The 14,131-nt window shown below is 39.3% G+C and overlaps 1 protein-coding gene across 5 annotated transcripts in view; it reads right to left on the bottom strand.

The window, feature by feature from the left end:
* Positions 1–631: 631 nt before the first annotated feature.
* Positions 632–14,131, bottom strand: part of satb2 (SATB homeobox 2) — a 33,200-nt gene continuing 19,700 nt past the window's right edge. For 2 of the 5 annotated variants that reach the window (XM_072444949.1, XM_072444950.1), the window contains exons 9-14: positions 13,410–13,619; positions 13,167–13,253; positions 12,306–12,458; positions 10,196–10,390; positions 3,222–3,416; positions 632–2,917 (exon numbers count right to left, since the gene is read on the bottom strand). In XM_072444949.1, the coding sequence (XP_072301050.1) occupies positions 2,354–2,917; positions 3,222–3,416; positions 10,196–10,390; positions 12,306–12,458; positions 13,167–13,253; positions 13,410–13,619 (1,404 nt within the window). In that variant the 3' untranslated portion in view covers positions 632–2,353. The remainder of the gene's footprint in view (positions 2,918–3,221; positions 3,417–10,195; positions 10,391–12,305; positions 12,459–13,166; positions 13,254–13,409; positions 13,620–14,131) is intronic. The other 3 variants (XM_072444946.1, XM_072444947.1, XM_072444948.1) reach the window with 2 other exon arrangements.

The following is a 14,131-nucleotide window of genomic DNA, read 5'->3' as shown; positions in this document are numbered from 1 at the left end:
GAAAACACTGTCATCAGTGACTTCCAGTAAATTCTTCCCAAACAGCGTGTTGGGAGGTGTTTTTTTTCCATTCTGGGTTGTTTTTGATTGTGCGCATGAACAAATGAAGCAATGTTTGGTGTATGTGGCCACATCTGTCATTATGACAAGGCCGTTAGATTTTATAGAAGCCTCGTTCAAAGGAAAAACTTGTTTGTCATCAATGTGTAAGCACACCAAATGATCCATTGTGCAATGAAGTGTGGCCTATTCTTTGGTAAAAAGATGTGCTTCAAACATTACTGCTATATATACAGTACTTACAAGTGAATGTTATTTTACTTAGAGTGAGTGTTACTACTACTATTCATGACTAATACTTCACTTCAACAGATTTATTTTACAACTAATTACCACGAAATACGGCTGAGTTGATTCCGATTGTTCAGAATGAGTACATTTTATGCTACTGTGTTCTTGATGGCATTTCTGGCTGAAGCTGTTTGTCCTTCTTTATAATAAACATGACTCAATGACACTTTTTTGCCCACTCTCATTAAATGTTACAAGTGTTTGGTGATATTAAACCATCTATGGCTCAGAGAATGGTCTTTAACTTGTGTAAATGTAAAAACAAGACAACAGACAAGTATTTAAACTCACAACTTTTATTCACTTAAACATTGAATTACTTTAGATTTAATTGTAAATTGCATTTGACCCTGATTCCTGCCTTGGAGATGATAACATTGTGTGGTCTGACAGAATTATTTAAAAGCAGGTTGTTTTGTGTAGCAGCCGTTCAGGATAGCTCAACAAAATTACTATCCGATGTCAGATATTGTTTAATACATAGATATACACTAAGTCAGTGAGCAGATTGTACTACTTTTTAACCACTCGTGATTAGATTTGGTATGCCTCATTTTCAACTGAGCTGTCAAAAAAGAAACAAAGTCAACAGCACTCTCTGGCTCAAACACTTGACAGAGCAGAATGTATAAACAATAAATCCCGTTATAGATATTTTACATACATTTAATGTAAAGTCCAACCCACCACATTTCATGGATGGCTCAAAAAGTAGATTGTCATTGTTGGCATCAGATGCTCAGTTTTTAAATGTCTTTAGCCTAAATTATAAAAATGCAATAATAGGTCAGTAACTTCTTCAGTTCATTTAACTCCTGTCAGACCTTCTGAAACGGCCGTAGAAATAAAACACAACACAAAATGACATGACATATAACCATACATCAACAATATAACAATCATAATATTCATGGATAGCAATAAATAGGTGAATTTTAAGTGTGTGGAGGTGAGACCCAAGACTGGACAACATTTAGTGAGAGAGTGAGACATTTAGCACAGAAAGTGACTTGATCGTCTTCTGGATCTCTGCTCAGTTCATCATTTCTCCTCAGTGCCCCAGATCTTGTGACAAAATCACTGAAAACAATGTGTACCACATTTGTCCAACGCCCCAGTCATATCTTAACCTCTGACTTTTAAATTATTATAGTGAGGAGCTTCTCAAGGTGGCTTCTTGAAATGTTTGATTGACGATTTGTGAAGACTGGAAGAATGTTGGAGAACTTCTCCTGAGGATAAAGATATTTGATCCCAAAATAAGATGAAATCTTGGACCCTAATAAATGTTTTCCATGTAAAGATGCTCTCTTGAAATGATTGGCTGAATCTGGACTTGCTAACTCGGAGTGTCATGTTGTATTACTGGAGTGGAAGTCGTGTTGTCAGCATCAGCTTTTGAGCAGCGTTTGTCTAAACTTTCACAACAGTTACAACCTCCAAACCTGCTGTCCTCCTCTGAGGTATTAACAACTCCACATTTGAATTTGATCTATTCACAGATCATTTGCTTCTTGGTTATTTTGGACCATACATCAATTTATCAACAAACTTAATTTACTGTAATGTATGAGATCTTTTCTAGTCCCAAACGTGAATAAATTGAGCTTGGAACGATACCTTGTTAATGTGTAAATCATGGCTTAGAGACAAATGATTGGCATTGGTAACCATAAAATACAACTGAAATCTTTTCTGTTACGTGATCCTTTATAATCTCTTGTTCAAAGCTATTATAAATTAATCTGTTTAGTGTATAGTGTAGATACTTCACAGTACTGTGCCCCTGACCATCCAGACTTTATTTGCTTGTTAAAGAAATGCAAAAGACTCTGCCGGGCTCTTTTTTGCTGAAATGGGTGTGAAATGTGCTTATTGGTCTAATTTTGGGGTCCGTACAGCACTTGACTTTTACCACAACAAAACAGTCATGATTTCTGCCTTAAGACAGTTTTTCAGCAAAACAAATAAATCTTTCAATGAGATGATTGTGGAATTATACTCAGGGGTCTGAGCGGGTCCTGTTTTGACATGGCGATAACTGTGGATACCGATTTGCTTCCTGTGCTTGTGAATGAGACCGTTTGAGTAAAACAGTTGGAGACTCCGAGCCAGCCTGCTCTCTGGGACTAGACGAGGAGCTGCTCGGACCCATGGGCACTCCTGGTCGCCCCTTGTCCTTCCCGTCCTCTTGAGCGCCAACGGATGACTGGTTGGAGTTGGAGCTCGCTGACGCCGGTGGTCCCCCCGCACGCGCACCACTCCCATCATTGGACTGGTAGATCTCCTCTGCTCCATCTTCACTGGACTCAGGATCTTCTGAACCGGAGAGCAGCTCCTCGTCCCGGTACTCGCTGACGTCCACTCCCCCGCTGGCCGCACCTTCGGCCAGGTCTTTGAGGCGGCCGTGATGCTTGACGTGGTAGCGCTGGTTTTGGAAAAACTTGATGATGGTGTGCTTGGGAAGGTCCAGTTGAGCTGACAAAGTGTGGATGGCTTCTTGGTCCGGATACAGCCCCACGTCCTGGATGAAGCTCTGAAGAATCCCCAAGGCTTCAAGAGATATCTGAAATCACACACACACACACACAAGAAAAAGTTTATGCCTGAGGATTTATAGTGGTTCAGTTTTCGTTCTAGACTGGAATGTCCTCTTGCTTGTTTTTGTAATCACTTATTACTCACTGTATATCATTTACGTGTGTTTATTTGAGCAAGAGAAGAAAAAAACGTGCATAGCTTTTGGATATTGTCAATTTGAAGATAAATATTTCTTGGATGACCCCTTGTTGGTATTTTACACTATATGTGGGCATTCACATTCAACCTCATCTGACTGACATACTAGATTTGATTGGTGTGAAATCTACCTTAGTCCGTGATCTGGGCTTCTTGTTGCTTCCTACACTGGCCCCTGAATTTGCCGGTGGTGCCGTTGCTGTCGTCTGCGTCCCCTCGTCACTGACTGGAGCAGACAGCTGCTCGTCTCGCATGGGGGACAGACAGTGCTCCTTCAGCGGGGCGGGGGGCGGCCGGTGGAGTGCCTGCTGAGACAGGTGAAAGAGCTGATTTAATGGGGCACAGTGACCCCTGATCACCATTACAGAATTATTAAGACTCATTTAATTCACTTGTTATTGAAGGCAATTGAACGAGGGTTGTCAAAAAATAAATACCCAGATATTGAACATTTAAACTAGTATGAAAACTATATTCATTCAAGTACCGATACTGTAACCTTTCCCGAATACTCCTAAATAGGTTTAGGGCTTGATCTACAGCCAAATTGTATGAGACCATATTGTATTTCTGTTGAAAATTAAGTTTTATTATAATTGTGTTTCAAAAGAAATATTGGGGAAGAAACTGTTTCCTTTGTATCAAAATTGAGTTTGAAATGTTAGTTTTGTGACAACATTACTGAACCCTTACAACCCCAATGGCCTTGGTCACACAGTAGCCACACAGCGCTGTGATTTTGAACACTGGAGCAATGTGTCCACAGACCGTCACAGTCTATTAAGCAGATCCAAGGCTGCTCGGTCCACTCTACCTTTGACCTAATGTGTATAAGATTAGCTCCAGTAAAACGCCAACCACCTGTCAGCCAGGAAGTGTCTCATTAACGGGCTTTTGACACCCCATTACTGTTTAACCTGCCCATACTAAAGGAATAGGTCCAGGTGTAGAGGGGGATTGAGGACACAGGCATTTATTACCGGTTATTAAAGAGAAGAGTTGTTCAAAGATTTGAATTAGATGTAAAATCAAATTTAAGATGACTACTTTGATACCACTAATGTATAAAAAAAGAAGCTTAAGTCAAAGATAACAATAAACTCTACGCTTTGAGAAAATTATTTTGACACAGAGCTTCTACAATGGACTGGAATTCCTTGTGGCTAGACCACTTTAATATTGTATAGATTTATTTTCCCAATTCTTTTTTATGAATTCACATTTATCGTTCACGTTGTAACTTTTCATTTTAACCTTACAAATATGCTGACTTCCAGAAGACATGCAGGTTGAAGAGCTATTTGAAATAGTCATGTGTATAGTTCTGGTCATTTTGATGAATGCCTTGGAACACAAAAGCAGTCATGTTTGGCCTGATGTGACAATAACTGTGGCAGCTGGAGGAGAACATGGGGCCTTGTTTGTCAGGAGGTCTAGTGGCTGTTGTGAGAGAGCTGTGGTTGTGTCCCGCCCTCAGCTTTAACAGCAGGGAGGGGCCTCCCACTGGAATGCCCAGCTATAAATCTGTGGTGCATTAAAATTAAAGGACCCACATAAAGATAATAGTCATTCGTTTTTCTCCCCCTCTATTCAATAATAACAGGGTATTACTTAAATAATATTGAGGGCTGGCCAAACCATGAAATCGCTCCAATTTTATTCACAAGGGCTTTATGTTTTACTGGGGGACGGACAATTTACAGGAATCCTGTGCGTTTTTAGCTTTGACTTTCTGGTTATTTTTTCCCTCCTGCGTCTCGTCTTTAATGCATAGTTCTAGTTATGAATATTATGGCGTAATACCAAAACAATCAGAGGCAAACATGTTTGAAAATCCCAGGGCTAATGAGGACCACACAGCCACAAGCATTCACATACAAAAGTGCAGCCAGGCACTTAATAACTAAATTGGTGGTAAATAGTAATGGATTGTGAAACTTGGAGCCCTCACTCACAGACCCAGTAATTCCTGGACTGATTCAGGCTGACGGGAATGACTCTTGGATCGATTGACACACAGCCACACGCCGTGGCCTGGTCTGTTTCATGGCCTAATGATGATGTCAGAGAGCTCCTTTTTACTCAATATCTTTCTCTTTGTGAGTTTTGCCTCCTCCTGTCGGCCATCTTTCTGCCCTCCTCCTCCTCCTCCCTCCTTCACTCAGGTCTAATGCATCAGGACACTAATGAAGTGGGCCTCTGCCAAGTCAACATGACTCCACATCCAAATCAGCCCTAAACCACGGACTGCCAGGATTCACCCCTCCACCTCCACTACCCACAATCCTTTTCCCTAAACACTTCACTCACTCTGTGCCAGAAATATTTTTACATACCTCCAAAACTGCTCATACGGTGTTTCTAGCAATGGATTTATTATTCAAAGTATTGATGAGTAAAAGTAAATAGGTAAAAGGTTTTAATATTTTATTAAATATTTGCTCAATTTGAGTTGATAAAGTTGAATAATATTGAGTGAACTGTGTTACTTTTGGTCTGGTACTTATATTGCCCTCACCACAGTGGTGGCAGTGTGTCATTTGCCAATAGGTCATTCAACAAACTTGGGACTGACTTTGTAAATTATTCCAACCACTTTCTGTTTTTCCTCTGAAAGAAGACGCATTTTCATGATCATTTCTGAAAACGGGGAGTTTCTAGGGTCTACTCTTTTGGCAAACAATACAATTTAATTAAACACATCTTTTTGAATATTTTACAGCAATTGGCATTCTTTTAAAAGTTCCATTTGTAACCTTTCCGATGGAGGTCCTGCCACCTGCTCGCCCCATGGAGCTTTTGCTTTGCTGAAAATATTCCAGAGCGTGGAATTAAATGCTGGCATTTAGTCAAGTTGAAGTGTTTTTATTATTGTTACTGTGAGTGCCTCTCTACAAATCTGATCTGTAACTTAGCTTGATGGTGTCCATTGCTAGTTTTCATGGAGTTAAATAAGTCTAATACCATACTGTGGAACATTCCAGACAAAAAACGTCTCCACAGAGACAAGAAAGTTGCATTCCCTCCACCAGTAGAGTTAAATTGGCAGATGCACATTTATAGTTCAAGCTATTATTTCCGTAGTAAAGCTCAATGTTTTGTCAGTTGCAATAAAACTTTACAGGGAAGTCACAGGGATTTAGGGAAGTTAATCTTCGACAGCGAAGAAAGAAAGTAAGTTCACCAGGTAATGTCTTCAACCTTTGAAATATCAGCCTTGTACTTGCAATTCCTCTTTGTAAAACCCAGATAAATCTGTAATAACGAACTAGTTTTCGTTCAAATCAACGCACATTATGGCACGGAATTATGAAAGAATTATTCATCATAAAGTATTCAACTTCTCCTTAATGAGCTGTGATCCTCATGGGCCGTAACTTTAGTTCAGTGCGTTTTTGTGAGGCTTGAGCAGGGAGAGGCTGTGACCACTGGGGACGCCATTAACACACAGATAAATATATAATGAAGTCAGAAAATCACTTCTCAGTTTTGTGCATGACTTCACCTTTTCTGTTAATTTGAGTGTTTGTTTGTATTATACATGCGCTGCAGCAGACGAGGAATGAGTTGTACGTGCTTAATTAAAAGCATGATGTTACTTTAAAAACAATCAATTTTGAATGAGGCCTACTTTTAGTTCTGTTGCATTACAGAACATTTTTTTTTTTAAATTTGTCTTTTTGTTTGAGAAGACTGGAGTGTATCGAAGCATAACATTGTATTGAAAGATTATTCTAGCTTGTGCTTGTTTATTTTAGGGATTGAATATTTTGCCTCCTATGAGGATGTACAGGGATAAATCAATAGTGTGAAGAATTTTCTAAAAAACATGTATTTTAAACTGATACTGCCGTGTGTTTTTGCCATGGAAATGTGATTGTGGATAGTCTTATGTTGTATTAAGTGGCTTGATATTCATAATTCCTGGAATGATGTTGAATGAGCAAATTACTCTTACTTATATTTATAAATATTGTAAATGATGTTCCTTTTTGTCTAATCATGCTTCTTGATGCAATTAAAGACACACATGATTTAGGTTAGTCCTGTGTCTGAAAATCCCTGAGCCATGTTTAGTGTTAGAGTGTATTGACATCTGCTTGTGACTCTGTACTTTTTTCATCCAAGCTGTGTGTGGTATTCACTCCCTTTATCTGCAATTAAACAATTAAGTTAATTGTGGTTTTCCAGAGAACCTACACTCCACCCAGTGACGATAAAACAGGCCACCAGCGAGTCATATCAGGCCCTAGTGAATAGTTTAATTGAGATTTATTAATCTGTGGTCTAAATCACTGTCCACAGCATGCCAAAATACTTTATGGGTATTATTGGTAAGCACAAAATAGCTTACTAATGATGGGGTTATTAAATGCTATTTAGAAAATACTGACTGCAAATGATGAGTATTGGACAGATACACAAGTCATCCAAAGTAGTACTTGGTTTTCTGCTTAGTACAAACTTATCAAACAATTGTGAGTGGCCCAAAATATATTCTGTTAAATTATAGCAGTTTAATCAGTAATTCAAAGTGGGGGGACTAAAACAAGCCCCCACTCTAGGGCTTTCTACCACAGCAAAAACAAAAATACATGTGAAAGAAATGAAGCAATTCACTAATTATTTATAAGTGCAGACTTTGCCAAATTAGCAGTGGGACTCTCTTTACAAAATGCAATGCTATGGAGATTACTGACGTGCATGAACAACGTTATAAACACATTGTATGCAAAATTTTAAGATTGTTTTAATATACTTAATATTATACTTATTATATTAGTTATTATAATATAATATGTATATAATATAATATATATCATATCATATAACATATATATAATATAATATATATAATATAATATAACATAATATAATATGTTATATTCCAAACTGTAATTACCTCTATTTGTAACTAATCTTTTTATAAACATGTCTGTGGTATAGTGTAGTTTTGCACGCGTCGCTTTCATTGTCCATATACAATAAAGTACTCATATTACTAGCTATCAGTGTTTGGTGAGTGTAAATGCCTGTGTGGCAGATGGGACACATGTGTGGTCTATGGTGGCAGGCCGGCTGGAGCCTGAGGTTGAACCAGGGGACAGGGAGGGTCTAAATGGCCATATTTATATTTATATACTTATACACACACCTCATTCCCCATTAATACATTGCTACCGCAGCTCATCTCCGAGTGTGGTTTGGATCCAAGGTGGCTGACACAAGAGTCAATTTTATTTTTAGTCTTTTTGCCGAGGACTGTGAGAGGAGGAATGTGTTAATGGTGCCACCACAGCTTCCTGTGCGTCTTCCCATCACTGACTCTAATACAAGAATGGGAAAGGAGAAGGTGGGCGGAGCCAGTGAAAAACTAGTTCGGAGATGCTTAACGGGAAGTTGCAGCCTGGTTTTGATTTGTAGTTTGTGGCATGTACTATATGTGGGATATAATGGGCTTGTGGGGCAGGGTGGGCTGCTGGGAAGCTCTCTCTCTCCTGACCTGGGATTACAATCGTGTGTAAGGATTCATTGTGTGGTTTGACCTCACTTTTGCTACTGTCTTTGTTTCTTCTTCTTCTTCAGTACTAATAAAAACCGACTTTCTTCCCCATGCGTAACCAATGAAAACAGTTGTGTTTTTACAACATTTGTTATGAATGTACTTCTTAAAAGCTTTTTTTCACAAAACCTGACCAAATGTTTTCACAGTAAACTACAACTTGGGAATGTGGGGCAATGCGGTGAGGATATTAACATCACTGCATATCAGCACTTTAACTTCAAACTGGAAACAAAATAAGAAGCATTCATTCTGGCAGTAACAAACAGAAAACAGTAATACATACAGTAATTGTAGATATCAAACAGCCATTTTTATTTCTCTATGCACTTTTTATTATTGAGAGTCTTATAATGCTTATGTTTTGTCTTAAATCCACTTGAGTGTGAGTATATTATCCGAACTATTAACTACAAACTATTTAGTACATCTGCAAAATTCATCAAGTGAATTGTTAAATCCTTATTAATGTGCAACTGAAATTAATCCAGAAGACTCTATGTCCATCAGATGATTGTTCTTGCCCCGGAGCAGCCCCTCAAAGCCTCCATCTCTGCTTCAAATCCTCCTCAAAAACTAATGGGGCATTTCCTCCTGTGCCACACCACCCAGCTTCAGTGTTTACTCTACGCTCCAACAGGACACGCACGGACACACAAACAGGCGGGCACACACACAGAGATCAAACACAGCCCCATACACTCGTAAGGAGGAGATATGTTATGAGGAATTAATATTTGCAGGTGCGGTTTTGCGGTCGACTGGATACTATTGTCGAATGGTGATTGGCCAGAGTTGGATGAGCAGTGGTTGGGCTAATGCTGTTTAAAGCACCAGGACCCAATAGTGAACCATGGCTGACTAACGTGTTTCAGAATGAACTCATAGCCCCACCCACTTTGCTCCTTTTATCACTCTGATGTTTAACCATTTGTCATCTAACAAACATGTGATCTAGCCACATCTCTAACTGGATAAATTGGCAATGACTTCCATTCTCATTATATTAAAGGCATTTTAAAATGTGTAAACTACATCATTTACGGTATCAGCTCTGTATGTATGGATTAATAGTTTTTCTTTTTTAGAGATAAAGTTCAGGCTCAGGGCCTTGAGTTGAATGTGTTTAAATGTATGTGACTTTTACGGCTTTGATATATATATTTTTAGGCAGGATACCATTGTCTTTGTACTCCAAACAAATGTTGAAAGATAAAAAGAACTGAAACTTGCAGCGTAATCGTTCAAGAAGTGTGTAAAATGATATGTCTGCACTTTTATGTTTGATTTTACAATATTTTTCTCTTCCTGTACAAGAACAAAGACATTGGCAAAGACAATCTAAATATTGATATCAGGATAATCCATTAATATTGAGATATTTATTTGGCAATATCACTTACCCCTACTGACACATACTGTACATATTTTGAGATTTGAGGTTTTAGACATTGTTTAGACATGAGAACCAAGATATTTAGCAGTTGCATTTCCTGAGCAGATTGTAAAAATCTAGGGTAGTACTGGGGTTATGATTCTCACCTGTGAGTCCTGGGGCAGGTGCAGTACTGTGTGCAGCCTCTCGGAGTGCTGGTGTCGGGACTCCTCTTCATAGGCCAGGTCCCGGTCGGGCTGGGGCAGTGTTAGGAACCTGCGGATGGTGCACAGGTTCTCCCATAGAGTCCTGTTCTCTGGGCTGGGGTTCTCTTTCCACCTCAGCAGCTCACAAAGCCAGCCCTGCACCAGAAGGACAACAGCGTCAAGCTCATTCAGTCATCGTTCATTGACTATTTTACATGGCTGATTTGTAGTTTTCAAATACGACATTAAGCGAAGAGAATGCCAATTGCGGTATTGTTGTTGTTGTTGTTGTTGTTGTTGTTGTTGCTGCAGGATTGGTAACAAATTACACATACTGTTTTTTCTGTAATTGAGTAGATTTTTTGGACAATTGTACTTTTATCATTTTAATCGTGTAATTGTAAGAATTAAAATCATCAGTTACTGAGGAAAGCCTAAATCCCAATCTTCCCAGTCAAGGGGTGTCTAGACAAACACACATAACAGCACTGCATCACTTGCTCTGATTTCTGAGAATGCAAATAGCAATTTCAAACGATTTTTCAAACGATTTCATTATATATATATGCAGGGATACCTAACATAAATTTGAAACGCATATATAGGATATTACTGACTTAAAGGTGAATAAAAGGTAAAAGTTGGAAATATTTCAAGTGTGGGATGACAGAAAGGCGAGGACAGGCGCTGGAAAAGATTCAATTATATCTGCTAGACTGGCTTGGTTTGTGACACCAGCTGTTGTGTTCACCCAGCCACCTCGGGCAGCGTGCACTGCTAATGGCCTGATCATCTCTCACTCCCTCGTTTCTCTCTCTTTCCCTCTCTTTCTCTAAGTCTCTCTCCCTGACTGTCTTTGTGGCCAGCTGCAGCAGATGGGTGCAGTGAGCCGTGACCCCAGACCCACCAAAACCACACACCCACAAGCATGCATCGAAACCCCGGCTTTGTCACGCTTACACATGCTAACTCGGGCTACTTTAGAAAGCCTCAACCAACATCGAGATTATTTAATGATTTTTACATCATGAATTACTTGCAAGTAAAGTTGGAGGTTCTATGCCCGTTTTTCCTGTATATGAATCTATAATGGTATGTCGTGGTTTATACACAAAGGTTTGGATACAATAGAAGCCAGGAGTTATAGTGAATATCTTGAATGGAGGAGAATTAAATTATACACATAAAGGAGGGATGGAGGAAAATAGGGGGAAATTATATTTATGGAACTGGGATAGGAGAACCTGATCTAAAAATTGACATAGAATAAAAAAGGACGCAAAGGTCAGGGCGTCCGTTCAGCTAATTGCTGAACGACAACCGAGTAAAACTATTACAATCATTCACAAGCAGTAAAAATGTAACAATTTGTTCTATTTACGTATATATATATATATATGTTACACACTTGCTACTTCAAAAGTCAGTTGCCGGGACAGTTACACATGATATTGCATTTATTTACAACTGAAGGTTGTCTTATCTTACCTAATACCTCAAATGAAATAAAACATCTGCACAAATGAATGGACTGTGGGAACAATACAAGCCTGGTGCCCCTCCACATGCCCTGGCCCTGTGTCTCATTTACTTCTCATCAGCATGCTGGACTCATTTGACAATGTGTTTCCAGTTTTACAATGTGCTCCGAGAGATTAATGGAAAAGGTTTGGTGCAGGGTGTGACTGGCATGTGCTGGAGACAGTTCTTCATGTTCATATTTTGATATACACATAGTTTCTGCAGGTTTAAGCCGCAGCAACTTGAGTTGTTTTGCTATTTAGATGTTATTATCATTTTCCTGTGCAAAAATGTATGCCGCAAAGCTGATTAGTGCATTTGGTACAATGTCAGTATATCAAGAATGACATTTTGTATTGTATTGTATGTATAGATATTGGATAGATTTATCAATGCTTGGGATCAGCAAACCTTTTGAGTCGGACATTATCATACCAACTTCAATCATTAAGAACTAACTTCCTCCATGAAAAGGTGAATGTATGTATGTCAATGCAAGAGCCATGGATTGAGTTGCTTTGAGAGTACTATTGAGAATTAAGTCTGTTACCTGACTCTTATTGGCGGCCACTTTTGCGAAGAGAGCTTGAGACACCTTGGCCCTCTTCATCTCCTGCTGAATCTCCTCATAGATGCCTGATGTAATGTTGACCAAGGACTCCAGCTTTATAGGCAGGTCTGATCCTGGGCCAGGCGGCTTTGGCTGCAGAAGACAAAGTGACCAAGTACAAATGTTATAGATATAAAATGTTTTAAGATTTCTGTTTGAGATAGGTTACCAGGGATAACATAAAAGCACTCAAAAGTGATCATTAAAGGATACATTACATTCAGTATATATTACAAATGTGTTTCCTCATCAGAAGTGCCTCTCCTGTTTATATACACGAGGTGATGTTATCAGCTCATGATCAGACAAAACAGACATGAATGTTCTTCATATGAGCACATCTGCACTGCACTAGTTTAGTTTGCAAATCAAAGTCATTAAATCTTTTTCTTTTGTCCTCTTTCTTGTTTCAGTTTGAATGAAAATGACATTGGCCCACCGAATGCTTGTATACACACTGTTTGATGTTGTCCACAAGACGAGTTCAGGCCAGTGAGCTTACATTCCCAGCAAACGATGCTGAGATAATTTTTCATAGACATAATAAGAGTGGCTCCCAAATTCAGCCATGGCCTTGAATGGGCATTGCCCTGACACCACAGAGCACTGCTTATCACTGACAATGCTAAATTGTTGTGTGTTTATAAGACTTCCCAAATACTGCATAATGTCTTTCTGTTTACAATATGGTGCTATGATAGCTTTCAAGTAGTTTTTTTTTCTCCATTAGAAATGGAATTTGTTTTAGATGGCGTGCTGTGGTCTACTCTGAGGGCAAGTTACAGATAGAAGATTATGTACCGAGTTGGATATCTTAGTCTTGTTCTTCCAAATGGAGGCCCAGGTATCAGGGTTTATCTGGTCGTCCAAGCTCCTCTCCCACACTTTCTACGCACACGAAACATAAGGAGAATTTGTTAGAAGTGAAGCGCCATTCAGTTTTTCTATCTCATAAAGCACAGCTTATTCTACTCAAGAGGCAGACGGCTTTAGTCTCACCCACTTTGCAGTGGTCAGATGGTTGTATTACATAGGAGGAGCTACCTGTGACATTCTTGGCCCAGATGAATTTGAATTGGAGGCAGGCAGTCCCACTGAGGGGTTCATGGTCCTCTCTCTCTCCTCCTGGTAGATGCGGTCTCGCTCGCCCTCAGGCAGGTTCAGGAAGTTCTGCATGGCTTTGAGATTCACCAGCAGAGACTGTGAGGCTGTGCGAGGGTCCTCTTCTTTTCTGAGTATTTCTGATAACAGGCCCTGGTCAGGACACACCACAGGATCACATGCACTCAGATGCACTGATGAGCACAGGCCTCACTAATATACAGGTGCTGAATTAGACACTGTACAGTGACGCACCAGCAGCACCTGGCCTGAAGGTGATCTCCTTTTATCACATTGGTCTAATGGGGCGTGTAGTAACCGCCACAGCATGATTACATCAGGAGTGTTGCTGTGAGGGCGGGAAACAAGACTAAATGATCCAACTCGATGTCCTGCTACGCTTCCGCTCAACACAGGTGGTTTATGACAAATTAGATATTAGCGTGATGTAATACTTCATCTAACTGGATTTACGGTTTTGAGTCTTTGGGTTTTTCAAATCAGTTTTGAAATAAATACATGTTTATTTTTTTAAATGCAGTTAACCATGTATTACTTAAGCCTTGCGTTTTTTAATGTTATTATTGTGTAAAAATGTTATTGAGGATTGATCATAAGTCTTTTGCTTGCTGTTTCTTAACTCTAAAGTAGAGGCAGTGTTTATA

The sequence above is a fragment of the Eucyclogobius newberryi genome, unplaced genomic scaffold, assembly GCF_026437365.1.
Source record: "Eucyclogobius newberryi isolate DKJ021-1_F unplaced genomic scaffold, fEucNew1.0.hap1 SCAF_14, whole genome shotgun sequence".
NCBI classification, from domain to species: domain Eukaryota; kingdom Metazoa; phylum Chordata; class Actinopteri; order Gobiiformes; family Gobiidae; genus Eucyclogobius; species Eucyclogobius newberryi.
This window is presented reverse-complemented; position numbering and strand designations above follow the sequence as displayed.